The sequence below is a fragment of the Sus scrofa genome, chromosome 1 (assembly GCF_054392235.1).
Source record: "Sus scrofa isolate SSC_HxYL_T2T_F1_AM1 chromosome 1, Sscrofa_HxYL_maternal_Yorkshire_Landrace_v2.0, whole genome shotgun sequence".
NCBI lineage: Eukaryota > Metazoa > Chordata > Mammalia > Artiodactyla > Suidae > Sus > Sus scrofa.
In genome coordinates, this window is record NC_139383.1 from 289,519,679 (window position 1) to 289,538,368 (window position 18,690).

An 18,690-nucleotide genomic window follows, 5' to 3' on the forward strand; every position below is an offset into this window, starting at 1 on the left:
ATCAGGGCATGTGCCGTTGGGGCGTGCCTGGTCGGCGCTGCACGCAGTTGTCACGGTAATTAAGTGTGGACGTGGCACTGGTGCATCCAGTTGGCAGGGTGTGGACGGGTTGCCCGTCTCTCCTCCTCCTGGCTGGCAGCTTCTTGATCTTTCTTTACTCGGAGCACAGACGAACTGCTTTCTGGGAGCCCTGGTGGCAGGAAGGCCACAGAAGCAGGTTCCACGGTGTGTCCCATTAGATCTGCTGCTTTGTCCGTGGCTGCCACGTGGGAAAGGCAGCGCCTCCAGCTTTCTCCACTGTGAGGCTGCTGCTTTGCCCTTTGTACTCGAGAAGAATCTGGTGGCAGGATACTTTGAGATGATGTCAAGATCCCATTTCCCACGGGAAACTTTCCCCCGCGAGTTTTCATGGTGGTTTTTAACTGCCAGCCCTCTTTCGGCCTTTGGTAGTTGGCATTCCAGGGTATGGAGGAATTTCCCGTTAGATTTGGTATCTGTTCACGTGCTTAACACTGGTGTTTTATTCAGTGGGTGGCATCGATTCCTGTCGCTGGTCATTTTGATGCCTGAAGTGTCCCAGACTTGGGAGTGGCATCCCTCGGGCTGTTCTGTGTTCTTTTGACGCTTCTTTCTCAGGCACAACGCGATGTTCTAGCTCCTCTCGTGCTTCCTGCCGCTTGGCTTCCGTCGTGTCCCCAGGGCTCTGTCTTGCCGGGGAAGTGGCGCAGAGGGGGCAGGATGTGGGGCTCGCTGCCGCTGAGGGGCCCTTGCTCAGGGCTTCTGCTGCCGGGGCGGCGGCTCCCAGAGGTTCCCGAGTCCCAGGCTCATCCTGCTCTTTGTTTAGGCTCTTCTCGCAGAGCAGAGACTGAGGTCGCCTGCCCGCCTTCGCTGCCGGGATCGTCACAGCCTCCGGCTGCTGGGGAGCTGGCGGGGTCTGGAGTCCGGACCAGCAGCTCTCTTTGGCCCTGCCGTGGCCAGGGCCACGTGTTCTGTCGGTGACCCTTTCTTGGTGTCGATGCCGTGGGTCCTTGGCCCTTTGAGAAGGTGATGAAAGCCCTGCTCCCTCTTGCTAGGTACACGAAGGTTCACCTCACAGAGCATCTGAAGTCAGGAGGTTTCTGTCCTTCCTGCGCTGCTGCGGACCTCGGGCTCTGGGCCTGTGGACTTCTGGACGTGGCCCTGGCAGCGCCCAGGAGGAGTCAGAGTGACAGCGGCTGGGTTCTTCTTTAGTCACACGGCAGAGGCCGACTGTGCTCCTGGAGTTCCTGGCACCCCGAAGCAGGGAAGAAGTGGGGGGAGGCTTGCCCCGCACCCCCTGGCCTTTCCTTCCTCAGTCTCCTTTGTCCTGCCTCGTGCCTGGCCCTGCTGCCACGCAGCTGCAGTGGAGGACAGCACAGGTCCTGCGCTTGGAACCTGAGTGAGTGTGTGTGCTGTGGGACAGACAGGCTGGACCAGGGGGCGACAGGGCGGGGTCTGGGCAAAGCTGTCTGATGAGGTGGAGCGTGTTGCCAAGGACCAGCAGGGTCCAGGGCTGCAGGAGCGGTGAGGAGGGCGGCCTCAGGGCTGCCCTGCAAGGAGGTGGTCCCTTCCTTCTGGGAGGAAGGCCCTGTGGCCTCTAGAGTTTCCTCTTGTGCCTGGCACCAGGTGCCAGCTTCCTGCCGCAGAGTGGCTGAGAGGGCTTGTAGAGAGGTGGCAGGCTGCAGGCTTTCCCTGGAGGGGCTGAGGAGCAGGGGTCCAGCCAGTGCAAACAGACAGAGGGCGTTTAAGCGCTGCCCTCCCAGGGTCTGAGCACAGAGAGAAGCCTTGGGAAGCGTTGGAGGGAGACCCCCTGGCCAGCTCCCCTGTTTATAACAGCACAGCCGCCCCATCTCTGAAGTTACTGTGTTTCTTCTCTGTCCACTGGGGCAGGGCTCAGAGAACTTTTCTGAAAAGGACCACGCACCATGCGTGGCTTTGACCACAAAGGTCTCTGTCCTGACTTGTGTGTTGTTAGCAGGCCTCTGGTGGTTAGTGCCCCATGGCCTGGGCTCTGCTCGCTGAGGTCTCCCCTTGGGCTGGCGGGTACCTGGGGGAACAGCAGGCGCTTGGTGATGGCAGCTGCTCTTCACCCATGTGGCCACGGGGACGACCAAGCTCTTTGGCTCCTAGAACGAGGTTCCACGTGTGCCAGCTAGGGGTGGGTGTCCCCCCAGGTGCCGTCGGCCATGGTCTGGGGGCCAGGGGTGGGTGGTGCCAACAAGACCCCGTCCCCACGCGCCTCTCCGGTTCCTGAAAGAACCGGGGACCCCAGGGTCTTCCAGTTATACTTGAAAACCACTGAGTTTCAAACCACTGGTGGGGCCAGGCCTGGAGCCCGGGAAGGTGGGAGGGCGGCTGCGTCTGGGATCTGCGGGAGGGCCGAGCTGGCTCGCACCCTTTCCTGCCTGCAGCCTGGGGTGGTGGAGGCAGCTCTCTGGGGAAGGCTGCTGGTGGCCGGTGGGCGTGGGGGTGGCCTGGTGGCAGGGTGGGCGCTGCTCCTGGAAGCCACACGTGGCCCTCAGCGAGACTAGCCGTGGGCTCCCGGCTCGGAGAAGAGCTTGTGGCGACTTTGGGAGAAAACACTGCAGAGGTTCCAGCAGTGTTGTGGGAGTCAGGCCCTTGGAGGCCGCCCCGCTGAGCGGGAGCCCAGAGCGTCTGCATGAGCTCCTGGCCGTGGCGGGCGCCTGCGCCACCGCTGCTCCGCTGTGTGGGCGGGGGGGTCGCGGCCACACCTGCAAACCGCCCCTACGTTTGTTCTCTAACCAGACTGACCCTCCCGAAGGGAGGAGTTTGTCTTAAAATCATTGCAAGAGACCTCGTGTACCTCACTCCTGTTTAGTCGGCTCACGTTGAGTGCTTCACTTTTTAATTGAATTTTACGGGTTTATCCATTTCTCTGACTTTTTGATAGGTTGTTGAACATTTGAAATACCTAGATGAATTACCGTCATCAGCAGGAGGCACTTTGAGATAAACGGTAGCATTTCTATAGCAAAGCAGTTGCCATGTCTAGTTCTGTAAGCAATGCATGGATGCGTTTTTGTTATTTTAAAAACTATCCCCCCACATAGAGATAAAGAAAAAGTTTCCTGAGATAAAGAAAAAGTTTCGGACCGCTGGTCCTGTGGGAAAGGCTGTAGGGTTTTTTTTTTTTGTCTTTTTGCCATTTCTTGGGCCGCTCCCACGGCATATGGAGGTTCCCAGGCTAGGGGTCCAATCGGAGCTGCAGCTGCCAGCCTACACTAGAGCCACAGCAACGCGGGATCCGAGCCGCGTCTGCGACCCACACCACAGCTCACTGCAACGCCGGATCGTTAACCCTCTGAGCGAGGCCAGGGGCTGAACCTGCAACCTCATGGTTCCTAGTCGGAGTCTAACCCCCGCGCCACTCCAGGTTTAGGGTTTGTCCTGGTTTCACATGCCTTGTCCTTCCGGTCCTTGATGGTGGCTCTTTACGTGTGGTTTGGATTCGCATCCGAAGCCCCTTGGGGGGGCGTCCTCTTGGGCCCAGGCTGACGGTTGTTTCTCTTTGACAGGCGGTCCCGGCAAAGGGGGAGACCAAGCAGGACTGCCCGAGAGCCGAGCTGCTGAGAGAAGGTAAGGGGCCTTGGGCACCGGACGCCTGGCAGAGGTGCCTCCTGGTCTGCGGGCCGGCCGGGCAGTTGCAGTGAGCGAGCAGCATACTCACCCGCCCCCCCAGCCTGGGCCCATGCCTGGTCCAGATGGGCGAGTGGTGACTGGCTGCCTTGCAGAGAGGGTGGCGCCCAGTTCCCTGGCAGCGCGGCTGACCCAGGAGTGGCCAGCTCACCCGAGAGCCAGACCCACGGGTATGTGGTACTTGGCCTGAGGCTGACCTGAGGCCTGGAAGACACAGCAGGTGGCCAGGAGGGAGGGGCGGCTGGCTAAGGTGTCTGCCGGGGGGACCTGGGGGTAACAGGCTGCCTGCTGATGCGCCAAAGGGGGACACTGGGCTCTGGGACGGACTGTGACAGGCCACTCGGGTGCTGAGCAGGCACTTGGGCAGCAGTGCCCCGGCCCAACCCATGATGAGGCTGCCGCCAGGAGCTGCCAGCACTGGTCTCCCCGCAGCCTTGTCTGCTCGGGGACTGGGTGTCCTGGGCTGCTTGTGTCAACAGCAGGGCTGAGCTGTTCAGAGCCCTGCCCGCGCCTGTGGTGTGGTGCAGCCTCCACTGACTTGGGATGGGGGGGCCTTCCCGCCACAGTGGCCGTGGCCCTTGTGGCAGGATCGCTGCCCTGGGCCCTTGGGCGTCCCAGCTGTCCTGGCGGCACACTGCCCCGGTGTCTGCCCTGGCTCTCGAAACGCAGCCGACCCCTTGGAGGACAGACAGTGGCTTGTGGGCGGTGGAGGCCGTGGCTGGAGAGGTTGCTGTGTGCGCGTCGGCGGGAGAGCACAGACTTTGGGCCGTCCTTCTAGGCACAGCATGCCGGCAGAGGCTTGGATGTCCCTGTCCCCCCCGGTGGCGGGGGTGCCTGCCTGGTGATCACCTCGTGTCCCCCAGGCTGGCTGTGCCCTTTGCGTCCTTTAAGCTGTAGCATGGCCTCCTTGGCAGGAAGTGCTGTGCCCCACCTACTGCTCTGACGCCGTGTCACGTCTCTGTGGCCATCCTCTTTTGTGACCACTACGTGCATGCTGCTGGTGGCTGTGGGCGAAGGCCGTGTGGGCACATGGCCCGGGGCCTGTGGCAGGGCAGCCTGGCCTTGAGAGAAGGGGCCCAGCGGCCCAGGCCGCAGGGCAGGGCTGTCTTTCCTGCATGTGGGTCACTTAGTGCGTCACCGAAGTGCCTGGATTCCAGGAGCTGGGTGGGTTGGGGGGCCTTGCTGCCCAGGACTGTTTCCAACACACTCCCAGGTCTAGAGCCTGCTCTCCTGGGGGCAGTGCCAGGCCTGCCCTCTGTCCCTGTGGCACTTTTCCAGGCCACTAGGCCTGTTCCTGGGGTGTGGAAGGCGGTGGCCCTGCCCCGCCTCCTGCCCCTACCCTGAGCCTTGGGGTGCCTTGTCCTGCCCACCCTGTCACCCCCTGCCCCGGGCCCTTTTTTCTGAGCGTGCCTTGCCAGGAGGGTGCCGTGCCAGGTACCAGCTCCTCCACATGCACGGCCCCTGAGCCAGGGCCTCGACTCCCCCTTTGGAGGAGCTTCCGGACTGGTTCCCGCGCAGCTGCCCCTCATCTAGTCCTTGGCGGCGAGGATGGCTCCTGACAGGACCCGGGGTTGCAGCCATCCTAGCGGGTGCAAAGTGGTGTCTCATCGTGGCTTTTTTTTTTTTTTTTTTTTTTGCTTTTTAGGGCTGCGCCCAAGGCCCAAGGAGGTTCCCAGGTGAGAGGTTGAATAGGAGCTGTAGCTGCCAGTCTGTACCATAGCCACAGCAACATGGGATCTGGGCCGTGTCTGTGACCTACACCAGAGCTCATGGCGATGCCGGATCCTTAACCCACTGAGCGAGGCCAGGGATCAAACCCTCATCCTCATGGATACTAGTCAGGTTCATTTAACCGCTGAGCCACGATGGGAACTCCTGTCAGGTTTTTAAAAAATAAAGATACGCATTTCTTATCCGGTCTGTGACTTGCAGATATCATCTTCCGACCCGTGCGTTGTCTTCCGTTTCTTTTCTTTCCCTTTTCGTTCTTTGTCTCTTCTCTTCACTTTCTTGATTGTGGCCTTTGAAGCACAAAGTCAAGTCCAGTTTCTCTGGACTTGCGCTTTTGTCATAACATCTAAGAAACCATTGTTTGAGAGAAGTTCACAAAGCTCTGTTTCCGCCTGTGCCTTCTTCTTACAGGTATGTCTTGGGTCCACCTTGAGTTGATTCTCTACGTGGCGTGGGTCGGCGCCCAGCTTCCTTCTTTGCAAGTGGAGACCATTTGTCCCAGTGCCGTTTGTGGAGGAGACCGTTCTGGCCTTTGGTGAGGGTCCGTGCTGGTTCTGAGCTGTGGATTCTCTCCTGCTGCCCAGGAGCCTCTCCTTACGCTGGCACCTGCGCCCTCGCTTACTCTGGTTTGTGTACATTTTGGCGCAGGCGCGTGCGCCAGCTCCAGCTTCACGTTTCCTTCTCAGGATCGTTTGGCCTCCTCTGGGTCACTGGAATCTCCATGTGCGTTTCAGGGCTAGCTTGCCAGCTCCTGTGGAGAGGCCCTCGGGGTCTCGATGTGGGTTCTGCCAACTCAAGGTCACGCTGGGCTGTTACTGCTCGGCGGCAGGTGTCTCCCGTCCGTGGACACGGCTGTCTTTCTGTTGGTGTAGGTCTTCTCTGGCGTCTCCGGCCATGCTTTGTGATTTTCAGGGCACAAGTCTTACGCTTCTTTGGTCCACTTTTGGTGCTTTTTCAAATGAAGTTTTATTTACTTATTTTTAGGGCTGGCCTGCAGCCTTTGGAGGTCCCCAGGCTAGGGGTTGAATTGGAGCTGCAGCTGGCAGCCCACACCACAGCCACAGCAATGCCAGATCCAAGCCGTGTCTGTGACCTGCGCCACAGCTCTCGGCAATGCCGAACCTTAACCCGCCGGACGAGGCCAGGTGTCGAACCCGCAACCTCTTGGAGACGTTTCTGTGTTGGATCTGTTTCCACTGTGCCACAGTGGGAACGTTATCTTTTTAACAAAATGTTTTAAGAGAGAAGATAAATTCTTTTCTATTTTCGGAAGTGTTTATCCTTGCTGGTGCTCTTCATCCCGTTTTTTCGGTGGGCGAGTTCCTGTGTGGTCGTTTCCTGATGGTCTGAAGAGCCTCGTCTGCTTTGTCGGACAGGCTTTTGTGCTGCTGTTCTCAGCCCTGTGTGTCTGAGAGTGTCCCGTTGAAGGGCGGGTTGCCTGGAGTTCCCGGGCACGGGAACTCGGCTGTTGCTGGCCGGCCCTGTGTGTCCTGGGCGTCGTGGTGGTTCCTAGCACTTCCTCTGTGGGGGGCATCTTCTCTGCCTGCCTTCAGGTTTTGATCAGATTTTCAGCGATTTGGCTGCGTTGTCTTTGGTCTGGCTCGTACTTATCTTGAGTGGCCTTCCTTAAGCGTCTTGGTTCATTGGTTGTAACATTTTCGTCCTATTTGGAAAATCTTGGGCGGAAACCTTTTTTTGGCTGTTCCTTCTTCCAAAGCACATTTTTCACTTCCTTCCGGTCTGGGCACCGAGCCTAAGGGGCCAGGCTGCTCCGGAGGCCGAGGGCTCTCAGGCCCCCCCCTCTGTGCCTTACTCTCAGATGCTGCTGGTGGGCTCTCCGCCCTGGGGGTCTTGTCAGGAGGCTGTTGTCTGCAGTGCTGCTGGTCGGTGGGAGTGGTGCCCTGTCTCTAGCTCTGTCTAGTGTCTCTCTTTTCCTCTAGACGTGTCGCGGCTGCACTCACGGTTCTGACGTCCCTCTGCTGTGTCTACTGCCTCTGCCACGTCTGCTTTGTGAAATTGTATTAGCGCGCAGTTGACTAGTTTCAGGTGTGCAGTAATCTGGGCGTTTAATTGACTGGCTTTCTCTTCATTCTGGGTTCTCCTGCTCTTCTTTTTTTTAGGGCCGCACCGGCAGCATATGGAGGTTCCCAGGCGGGGGGTCAAATCGGAGCTGCAGCTGCTGGCCCACAGCCACAGCCACAGCCACGCCAGATCCAGGCCGCATCTGTGACCTACACCACAGCTCACAGCAACGCCGGATCCTTAACCCACTGAGCAAGGCCAGGGATCAAACCCGTGTCCTCAGGGATGCTAGTTGGGTTCGTTACTGCTGCGTCACGGTTGGAACTCTTCTGCTTTTCTTGTGTCTCATAGTTTTTGGTTTGGTTTTTAAAATACTGTTGTTGGTGGATTGAATATGGCGTTGGATTTGCTTATCTTCTTTTTCTCCTGAGTTTTTCCAAGGTCCTCGATTAATGAGCTTGCAGGCAAGTTTGGCCTCTCTCGGCCTGTGTGTGAGCCTTCTGAGCACTGCAGTGGCACATGGTTCATCAGAGGTCGAGGTGGGGGTGTTAGGAAGGGGCCTGACTCGAGCACAGGTGCCTTTGGCCCCGGTTAGAGGGCTGCCCTCAGGTCCCTGCCGGAGCCGTGCCCGGAACTCTGTGCCCTGCCGGGCGGCTCTCGCTGGCTCTCCCACCGCTCGGCTCAGGCTTTTCCGACTCGGAACAGGCCGTAGTCCTCCATTGGTTTCATCTTGTTTAAATTTTCCTTAGCTATGCCTTGTGTATTTCGGTGCACAGGTCTGGCACCCTTGAGTATTTCGGCTTTTCTTCTGCTGTAGTAAGGAGCGTTTATGTTTTACTTTCCAGTCGTGTGTTGCCAGCATGGAGGTTTGCAGTGTATCTTTTGTAATCGTGTATTCACATGCAGGTATAAGGACCGAAGCAGAGACCCCAGGTTGCCCCGCGGTAACATCTAGAAAACAGTGGCACGACGTCAGCCGGGGTGTTGAGCCTGCCCTTCTCCCCACCGTCCTGGGCTTTCCCGTGGTCTTTGCGCTCTTATCACACGCGAGGTTTGCGGGTCTCCCCCCGCAAAGGGGAGCGCACCCCTCCTGTGCCCTTTTGTACCCGCTGCCCCTGCCCCCACACGCAGTCCCGGCAGCGCGGGCCTGCTCTCTCGGTCTCTGCGTGGTCATCTCAGAGACTGTCCGCAGCAGACAGCCGCCTTGGCACTGGCTTGCTGTCCTTGCAGCGTAACCCCCAGGGCCTCGTGCACCTCGCTTCGCAGCCCTGCCGAGCGGGGTCTGGGTGCGGCGGGACCCCCGCCTAGTGCTCCATTTACTTGCTGAGGGACCCCTGGGTTGATCCTGGTTCTCAGCTGCTACGGCACAGCTGCTGCGGGCACTTGCGTTTGTTTTTGTTTGGGCGTAACTTTTCGTTTCTCTGAGGTGGGTACCCTGAGGGCATTTGCTGTCCTGGGCCAAGTGTGCCTTTAGCGTCAGAGGAAACGGCCGAAACTGTTTGTTTTCCAAAACAAATGCACCGTCGACTGTTCACAGCGTCCACGCGAGGAGGACCCAGCGGCCCGCTTTTTACTTATAACCGTGTCCACGGGGGGCAGTGGCCCTGTATCCCGGCGCGGATTTGCTACTGTTCCTTTTGGAGAAGCTTTTCATTTTGGCGAAGTACGGTTTATCCGTTTTCCTCTGGGCGGGCGGTAAGGCCAAGACGCTGCTTATCGCTAGGATTTTTTCCTGAAGGTTTCATGGTTTTTCGTTTTACTCTTCTTTTCCGTCTTGGTAGGAGGCGAGCTGTCTGCACCCAGATGTCCGCCCTGCAGGAAAGCGGCTTCCAGCCGGCCAGTGTCGGTGCCCGCAGCTCGGTGGCTCGCACAAGGGGGTCGCAGGCGCGGCGGCACTGACGCCTTCTTCTCTGTCCGCAGGGTCACCCATGGCTGCCGACGAAGGCGCAGCAGACAAGCAGGGCGGGGAGGCCCCCGAGGCTGCGGACGGGGAGGCCAACGGGGCCTGTGACCAGAGCGACGGCGGTAGCCCGCCGGCCGCGGCGAAGCACACTCAGGAAGGCGCGAGGGTCGGCCCGCAGGAAGGCGCCGGCCCGGTGGCCCGGATCGCGGAAAATGGCCTTGCAGACAGAGACGCCGAGCCGGCGAAGCAGAACCACGTCCGGGCCGACGGCTTTGCGCAGACGCCGGGCGTCGGCAGCAACGGCTACTTCCTGGGCAAGGCCCCCGTGTCCGAGCCGCCGCGCATCGCCAGCGCCCTGGCCGCCTCCCTCCCCGGCCACGCTGCCAAAACCCTCCCCAGCGGGGCGGCCCGGGGCCGGACTCCTGGCACTTTGCCTCCGCCGCCGCCACCGCCGCCGCCACCGCCGCCGGCCAAGCCCGGGGAGGTGAGCAGAGACACAGAGGACAAGAAGCCCCCGGCCCCGGGCGCCGACGTCAAGGTCCACCGGGCTCGGAAGACCATGCCGAAGTCCATCCTGGGCCTGGTAACCGTCCCCGTCGGGCTGGGGCCACCTCCTTATCTGTCTTCTCCTTTGTTCTGCTCAGCGGGTGGCCCGGAAAGGGTGGGCCTGGGGGTCTGCCCGGTGCCCTGGTCTGCCTGCTCTCTGGGCTGCTGCGCCAGGAGCCCGTGGCCCTCGCCGTACCTGCTCCTCCGCCCGCCGTGTTGCACAGGGCGACGCTGAAGACGCCCTGCCCCTGCCCAGGCCCGCGGGCAGCATCCTGTGCCCCGGGGCCTGTCCTGCGCCCCTCCTTCGGGGCCGATCTGGCAGGCACGGGTTCCAGGTTGGCCGTCAGAGCCCTGGCGTTTCTCGTACCTGAGCGGCTTGTGCGGGTGTCTGCGCCATGCCTGTGTCCACCTGCAGTCCCGCTGGGCAGACCCCAGGGGCCCCTCGTCTCGGCCTGAGATGGGGTCTTCCTGCAGCTCTCGGAGAAGGCCCTGCGCGGCTGCCTGTCCCGGAGCCCCTTGGGGGCCTGGCCTCTGCCTCCCCAGCGGCCCCTCACCGCGGGTCCTCGCCTGCCCCTTGGCGCTCAGCCCTGCTGGCCACTCCATGCGGGGCTGTTGCCGTTTTGACAGTTGGTTTTTCGGGCCGTGTCTCTGACTAGTGTTCCTGGTTACATGTTTGTCTTGTCCTTCGGAAGGCGTCGGTCCCAGTGAAACTCCCATCTCCTCAGGTGGGAGCTCTGTGTGGAAGTGGCCGCCGTGTTCGGGGTGGGTTTCCCGGAGGGGTCCCCCGGGCCTGTGCTCAGTTTCGCCTCCGGGGCCCCCCGTGGCCCGGCTGCTGCGACGGGAGCGCTGTGCGAGTGCTAGGAGCTGGATGCTGCCAGGGGCCTGCAGCCTCCTCAGTCTCTGCTGCTCCTGGACGGCCTGGGGGCGCTGCGGGGCCGAGGTCGGGCATGCCCGCTGGCCCCTGGCCCGGCCGAGCCTGACGTGCCTCTGCCCTCTGCCTGGTGCAGTGTCCCGGACCTTCCCGAACTGAAACGCTTCCGAATGGTTACGGAGTCCGGAAAGCCACACCGTTAGTGCAGAGACCCTGCCCCTCTGCTGGGCCCCCGGGTCCCGCTTCCTGCAGCCAGGGCACCCTGCGGGCGGACGCCCACCTGGCTCCGCGAGGCGCCCTCGGGTCCCGCAGCCCACGCTGCCCCTTCCCGCACCTCTGAGGGTGTGTGCGCACGTGTTCTCCAACACGGGGTCATGGAGAGGAGGCCTCTTCCCTTACGCCACACCTTGGACCCCTGACCCCTGACCCCTCCAAGTCAGGCCTGCGGGGCCCTTCTTTGCGTGTGGACAGGCTTTGGGTGTGGACCCGCTGGCCCGTCGGAGGCCATCGGGGGTTTTCAGGTTTGGGCTCGGATGTTCTTGTGACCCTGGACATTTGTGTACACGCTTCGGGTTGGATCTAAGTTTGGATTCTCTGGGTAGAAGGTCCAGGAGCACAGTCGCAGGCTCACGTGGCCCCCAGCCCACACGCCCCCGATGCCGCCTTTTACGCCCCCCGCGGTGGACGAGCAGCCGAGGCCCCTGCGGCCTCCAGGGGGTGTTTGGCGTGGCCACCGCCCCTGCCACGGCTGTGCTGTCCCGGCCGGCGTGGCTTTAGTTTGAACGACCCTGGCGGCGGAGGTTTCATGCGGTGATTTGCCGCCTGGCTGTCCTGTCTGGTAAACCGTTTTTCATAACTTTGGCCACTTTACAGTTAGGTGTGTTGTGAGCTTTGCGAGTTTGGGTTTGGACCCTCGTCAGGTGCTGGTTTGCAGGCGTTTCCCCTGGTCTGTAGCTGGTTCTCATCCTCTCGGGAGGTCTGTCTTGGAGCAGAAGCGCTTCCTTTGGATGAAGTCCGACTTGTAAACTGTTTTCCCTTTTAGGACCGTGCTTTGGAGGAGTTCCCCGCTGGCACACTAGGTTAAGGATCTCGTGTTGTCCCTGCAGGGCTCTGGTCGCTGCCGTGGCCTGGGCTCTATCCCTGGCTCAGGAGTGTCCACATACCTCAGGAGTAGCCAGAAGAAAAGGGCAGTCCCTGCTGTGGTGCCGTGGGCCAAGAATCTGACTGCAGCGGCTCCGGTCGCTGTGGAGGCGAGGGTTCGACCCCCGACTTGGCCCAGCGGGTTAAAGGACCTGGTGTTGCCACAGCTGTGGTGTGGGTTTGATCCCTGGCCTGGGAACTTACATATGTCATGGCCGTTTAAGAAAAAAAAAGAGTATGTGCCTTTGGTGTCCTGCCCAAGAACGCTTAGATCCTGAAGGTTTTCTCTGGTTTTTAAAGTTTCTTTGGAGTTCCTGTTGCGGCGCAGCAGAGTTGAATCCAACTAGTATCCCTGAGGATGTGGGTTCGATCCCTGGCCTCGCTCAGTGGGTTAAGGATCCGGTGTTGCCGTGAGCTGTGGTGCAGGTCGGCAGCTGCAGCTCCGCTTCCATCCTTAGCCTGGGAACTTGCATGTGCCGCGGACGTGGCCCTAAAAGGACAGAACAAAACAGAAAATAAATACGTGGTTGGTTGTGAATGAACTCGGCGTCAGCTGCGAGCAGAAGTCCACCTCTTTTTACCCGCCACGTTTTGCCCCGTTGTTAGAGATGTTAAAATGCGTGTCAGAGTTTACATTGCTTATTTATCTCCCTGAAATTAGACTTTTATTCCATCCCCACGTCTAGGCTATTACTTTAATATGTTTTTACTGTTTTTTTTTTTTTTTTTTAATTAAAAAAAATTCTTTTTTGTCTTTTTGTCTTTTCTAGGGCTGCTCCCACGGCATGTGGAGGTTCCCAGGCCAGGGGTCTCATCGGAGCTGTAGCCGCCGGCCTACACCACAGCCACAGCAACGCGGGATCCGAGCCGCGTCTGCGACCTACACACCACAGCTCACGGCAACGCCGGGTCCCCAGCCCACTAAGCAAGGCCAGGGATCGAACCCGCAGCCTCATGGTTCTTAGTCAGATTCGTTAACCACCAAGCCACGATGGGAACTCCTACGGGAATTTTTTAATGTTAAGTCTAATTCATGTTTTTCGTTGCTGTGCTTTTGTTGTAACATCCAAGGATTCGTTCCCAAACTCCGTGTCACGAAGCTTCCCTCCTGTTTTCCTCTCAGAGTTGCGTAATTTTAGGTCTGATCATTTTGAGTTGATCTCTGCCCGCGTGGAGGGGACATTCCCTGGCAAGCGGCTGTCCGGTGTGCGCGGCCCCGCGCCCTGAAGGGTGCTTGTTCTCTGCTCAGTGCCCCTGCTGGGTGCACACTAAGACTTGGTTGGACTGAGAAGAGCCTGGCCGAGGCTGTGGGTGACTGAGGGAAGCGAGCAGAGTGGGCGGGGGCGTGCTGTTGGGGTGAGGCCTGGGCTCTGACCTCAGCATCCAGGGCTCTCACGGTCTCAGGGGGCGAAGGCTGGAGGCCTTTCGGAAGTGGTGGAACTGAGCCAGAGGCAGCCTTCAAAGCCTAGTGCGATGGCCTGTGGGGTGAAAGCCAGCGGGGGTGTGGCAGGCTGGGGCTGGGGTCGACCGGAAAGCACCTGCCCGGAGGTTCACGCGCCCGTTCTGGGTGCAGTGAAACCCGGTCGTGTCTTACTGCCTAGACCGAGGGTTGGCAAACTTTCTGTTAAGGAGCAGGTAGGAGCTCTTTCCCTTCTGGGAGCCGCTGCCGCCCTTTAAAAATGCAGACTTGGGGTCTCCTGATGCGGGTGACAGCGCCGTGGTGCCTGTCTCTGTGGGGACGGTGGTTTTCTGGGCTCCCCCCATCTCTTCTTTCTCCTGGTCTCCCCCCGCCTCGGTGGAGGGCCTCCCGGGGGGGCACGCTGTCACAGCGCCACCTGCCTGGTGTCACGGTCGGTGTTGTCTTTGTTTTGAAGCACGCAGCCAGCAAGGACCCCAGGGAAGGCCGGGACGCCCGTGACCACGAGGAGCCGAAAGAGGAGATGAGCAGAGGTGCCTCTGACTTTGGGCGACAGCAGCTTTTACCCCCTTTCCCGCCCCTGCACCAATCGCTACCTCAAAACCAGTGCTACGTGGCCTCCTCGAAGTCACAGACAGGTAAAGCGGGGCCCGGCCGCTGCCCTGCCCTTGGGGGTTCCTGGCCTGTGCCTTGCTGGACGGGCGGCGCCTGACTGTCGGTGCACTCGGCCTGGGCAGGCGGCCAGCTCCCCGCCCCTCGCCCAGCCCCCGCAAAGCCTTCTCTTGTTCTCCATCCTGAGATGAAGCTTCTTTCCATTGCTGGAATCTGCCTGCTGGTCTAGACCCGCTTGAGAGGTCTCCTGGCTGATGAGTTTCCCGCTGCTGAGGGCGCCGCAGCGGAGGTCGCGCTGAACCAGCCACTTCCCGGCGAGCAGCCCCCCACTGTCCTGAGTGCACGTCTCCTCTCCGTGGGCACCTGGGGAAGTGGGGCCCACAGGGAGACACGTTCCTCCAGCCCCCCCCGGTGGAGGAGGCCCTTTCTGTGTGGCTCTTGCACATCGGGTGAGGGCTCACACACGAGGGGGTGGCCTGTGTAGGGTGTGCCGGGGGCCACGCATCTGCAGGCTGCGCCTGGGTGGGGGCCTGTCTGGTATCATGGGTCACGTCTTCCGGACCTCGAAGCCGCTTCTTGCTCATAGGTGACTCCAGACCCCCCTGAGAGCGGCTGGGATTCTGCAGGGAATTCCTGCGGCCCTCGTTGGCCTGCATGCACAGCTCTGTGTCCCCTCCCTCCAATAAGTCACATTTTATTTCTGAAAGGTGGACCCAAGTTGCAGACTTCGGGCCCTTTGCCTCCAAGCTCGTCAGTGTCGTTTTCCAGAGCAGTGGAGTCTTAGGGAGTTCCCTCTGCTGCGTGGCCTGTCAGCACCCTTTGCTGCTCGGAGAGGGCTTGTGGGCAGCTTCCTGCAGCCCTTGGTGGTGTGATCTGGGCCGTCCCACACGGGCAGGCCTGTTTCCCTGGGTCCCGTGCCCGTCCTGGCCCATCTTCAAGGGGCGTGTGTGCAGACCGCCTCTCCCAGGGGTGGGTGTGGTGACTGTTCGTCCAGCGCAGACAGATCCTCTGGTCCCCCCGGTGGCTGCTGCCCCACTCAGCTCCTGGGGTTTCTGCCACAGGAAGCACCGCGGCCTCCTGGCCTGGCATCTGCCTGGTTTTTGTTAAGTCTTGCCTGGCGCCTCATGCCCTGCCTCTCTGGCTCCATTCCGTCACTGTTCTGGACAGCTCGTCCCAGGTTGGCCCTTCAGGGTGGTTCCGGAGCCCTGTGATGTGACCCCAGCGCCCCACGGGGACTCTCCGGCTCAGCTGGTGGTCCCGCCGGCCTCGTCCTTCCCCGGTCCCCGGCGCCCTCGCTCTGCTTCCTGGGGCCCGGTGCTCAGGACCCAGGATCAGCCCGTCACCCACTGGCCCTGACTTGGGCTCTTTCGACTCAGTGTTGTTTGTCTCCAAGACCGAAAGCCAGCTGGGGTTGCAGATCCTGGGGTCTCACGCCCGGGTGCGTGGCGTTGCCAGGATGTCAGAAGCCTTAGCTGTGTGAATGGCTCGCTGTTGGGTGGGAGGCTTCGGAACAGGTGCGTGCGGCGTGGGTAGCGGGACCCCGCATCCGGAGGCGAGGAGTGGGGCGTCGGCAGACGGCAGCTCAGGCCCCTGCAGCGTTTGGTCGGCTTGGCCTGTAGCGGCTCCGCAGAGCGAGCGGGGAGCCCGCAGGGCCAGGTTCCCGGGTAGGGGGCGGAGGTGTGGGGCTGCGGCCTCTGTGCCCTCTCCCCGCTGCCTCCCTGGCCATGCGTCATTACCTCTGGTTGGCGCTTGCGGGTCCTGTCTTGTGAGAAGTTGGGTCACAGTGGCGAGGGTGCCGCCCAAGCAGGAAGGTGGCAGAGTTGCTGGGGGCTCGCAGCCCGTGTCACTCGCTCCGGTGACTGCCCGGGAGGCTCCTGCCGGCTCGCCTGCCCTGTCCAGCGCGTGGGTGTCCCCGCGACCACACTGTGGCCCACGTGGCGGTTGTTCCCTCTCTCGCCCCCTGCTGTGGCAGGTGCTCCGACGTGCCTGCGAGGGGCCGTTGGCTTGACTCGGGTGCCCACAGCCCACCCAACTCTCCGTCCTTTCTCTGCACTTGGTAGAGCAAACGCCTGAGGTCTCTTATCAGCCACTGAGTGCTGCTCCTCCCTGTTGAAGCAGTGGGTATCAGCTGCTTTTTTTCAATCCTGGAACTTTTTAAAAGAATTAAGTACCACAGAGACCCTCGTCCTGTGAAAGCAGTCGACCTGGAACTGCTTTGCTTGGACCGGAGTCGGGGCCCCCGAGCCCCGCTCGGCCTCCCTGCCGCTGCCGCCCCCAGGGAACCTGGCCCCAGGTGCCCCTTCTCCCCCGGGAACCCTGGCCTCGTACTCCCTGGCCCCCAGGTGCTCGGGTGGTGCTTTGGGCCGTAGCTTTGAGGCCCCCTCCCCGGGTCCGAGGGGCGCCCAGGAAGGAAGGGCCCAGGTGCTCCGGGGTGTCTGGAGGAGGCCCTTCCTTCTCGGCTCGGGGGCGGCCTGCTCCTGCCGGGCTGCGAGCCACCGGCTGGCTCTGGGCGCTTTCGAGGGAGGGGCTCACAGTCGCCCTCGTGTGGCTGGGTGGTTCCTCGTGAGGGTCTGACGTGTGCTCAGCTTTCCCTGCCCAGCTGACGGCCCCTGAGCAGTGCCTGTTGCTGTTGTGGGCGCTGACAATTTTGGTGATTAGAGTTTGTGAACTGTCGCCTCCCTTAAGAAACAGTTGAATGGCGTTTCTTTTCCTTTCTTGTCCCCTTTTGACTTTTTTTTTTTTTAGCTTGCTTGCCTTTTGTTTTAGCAGCTGCAGTATCGCGAAAGAAAAAACGAAGAATGGGCACCTATAGTCTGGTTCCCAAGAAAAAGGCCAAAGTGTTAAAACAGAGGACGGTCATTGAGATGTTCCAGAGCATAGCTCACTCCAGCGCCGGCCGCCAGGTGAGGGCGGGGCCGCCGGGCGAGGGCCCCCTGCTCCTGCGCGGCCTGACCCCAGCTCTCTCCGCCGCTCTGCCTGGCGGGCAGAGGCCCCAGCGCTGGGCTCTCGGGCTGCCGCACAGTCGCCTCCCAGCCCCGGGGCCTTGCTCACGTGGGGCTTCTCCGTTCCAGGGCGAGAAGGACCCAGGCGACGGCTCCCTCCATGTGAACGGGGAGAGCTTGGACCTCGACTCCGAGGACGACGACTCGGAGGAGCTGGACGAGGACGAGGACCAGGGAGCCCAGCAGGAGGACAGCAGGACCTCGAAGGAGAGTGCGCTGGAGCCTGACCGCGCCCAGAAGGTGGGCACGAGCCCACGGCGGGCCTCCGTCCGGAGGGCGAGCCTTCTGGGCCTTGATCCAGCCCCTGCGTACTTCTGGCTGGGGTTCTTAGGTGTTATTTCTCTTGGGTTTTAATTTAAAAAGCGTCCTTGTGTCACTGCTTTCATTTTAAAGAGGGAGGTACTGTTTCCGGAGCGTCTGTGCTGCCCGTGGCAGCGCACGAGTGCCCCTCCGCGCCGTCGCTCCTCCCCGGGAGTCAGGAGCGGCCTCGGTCCTTTCCTCGGTCAGGAAAACGGGCAAAGCTGTCTGTGCCCGTGTCAGAGCCACGGTCTGACCTCAGACCTGCCCGATGCCAAATCCCGGCCTCGGTCCAGTAATGTTTTTTCTTTGGCGCACCACAGTGACTTTCGGCAGGACGTGGCATCGAAGGTTCGGGTAGTGTTTGCCTTATGTGGCAGGTGCTTAAAATGTCTCACTGTGGGCACCGGGGCCTCCTTCCTACTTGGGTATGCGCATGTTACTTTTTGTTGAGAGGATCTCGCATTCTGATGATTGTTTTCTGGGTTATGCCACACGTTTTAATGTGAAAGTTTATTTATGTTTTTTCCTTTCTAGGGCCTCACCCGTGGCACATGGGAGTTCCCAGGCTAGGGGTCGAATTGGAACAGTAGCTGCCGGCCCACACCACAGCCACAGCCACAGCCGCACCAGATCTGAGCCTCGTCTGCGGCCTACACCACAGTGGGTTTATTACCGCTGAGCCACGATGGGAACTCCAAGGTTAAAATATTTTTTACATGCAAATGTGAATAGTTTTCCCCACACGTGATCACTGATTATAAAAAGATGACATACCACATGGGTTAAGTGCCTTTTTTAATGGGAAAAGCAAACAAACTGTCTAATTATATTTCTCCCCAGGCCACAAACTGAGTAGTAACTGAGTCTCTAGCCAACATAGTCAAAGCTGAGAGGATGAAGGATCCAGCCACGGAAGCCCTGCTACGTACAGTCTGCTTGGTGCCGTCGCTGCTCCTGCCCAGGGAGCTGGGGGCGCCTCAGGGCTTGAGCCAAGTAGCCGTTTCCAGCTCATGAATAAAGACGAAGTGTCGTTTCCCTGTGTCGGAAAAATTTTGCAAGGTGTTTTATTTATAGTGCCACCGTTTAAAAGTCGCTGAGCTGGAGGTCCTGTCATGGCCTGGTGGTAACAACCTGACCAGTGTCCGTGAGGACATGGGTTCGATCCCTAGCCTTGCTCAGTGGGTTAAGGATCTGATGTTGCCATGAGCCGTGGTGCAGGTTGCAGACGTGGCTTGGATCTGGTGTTCCTGTGACTGTGGTGTAGACCAGCAGCTGTAGGTCTGATTTGACCCCTAGCCTGGGAACTCCATGTGCAGCAGGTGTGGCCCTAAAAAGACAGGGAAAAAAAAAAAAAGTTACTAAAGCTGACTGGACAACAAACCAGGCAAAAATTGCTTTGCTTTAAAAAAGAGGGAAAGTCCAAAATGCCACTTTTTTTGTTTGTTTGTTTTTGTTTTTAGGGCCACATCTG

General features: G+C 60.2%; 1 protein-coding gene and 1 long non-coding RNA gene across 23 annotated transcripts in view; one reads left to right on the top strand and one right to left on the bottom strand.

Moving 5' to 3' along the window:
- Positions 1-18,690, top strand: part of EHMT1 (euchromatic histone lysine methyltransferase 1) — a 138,705-nt gene that overhangs the window by 58,368 nt on the left and 61,647 nt on the right. For 10 of the 22 annotated variants that reach the window (XR_014831351.1, XM_085002208.1, XM_085002218.1 and 7 more), the window contains exons 2-6: positions 3,555-3,615; positions 9,349-9,914; positions 13,763-13,943; positions 16,684-16,820; positions 16,989-17,159. Coding sequence is in view for 21 of the 22 variants with exons in the window: in XM_085002208.1 (XP_084858334.1) it covers positions 3,555-3,615; positions 9,349-9,914; positions 13,763-13,943; positions 16,684-16,820; positions 16,989-17,159 (1,116 nt within the window). In the remaining variant the exon portion in view is untranslated. Of the gene's footprint in view, positions 1-1,073; positions 1,418-3,554; positions 3,616-9,348; positions 9,915-13,762; positions 13,944-16,662; positions 16,821-16,988; positions 17,160-18,690 lie in introns of those variants that run through there. The other 12 variants (XM_085002202.1, XM_085002216.1, XM_085002220.1 and 9 more) reach the window with 3 other exon arrangements.
- Positions 1-18,690, bottom strand: part of LOC146407359 (uncharacterized) — a 63,620-nt gene that overhangs the window by 36,174 nt on the left and 8,756 nt on the right. The window lies entirely within an intron of this gene.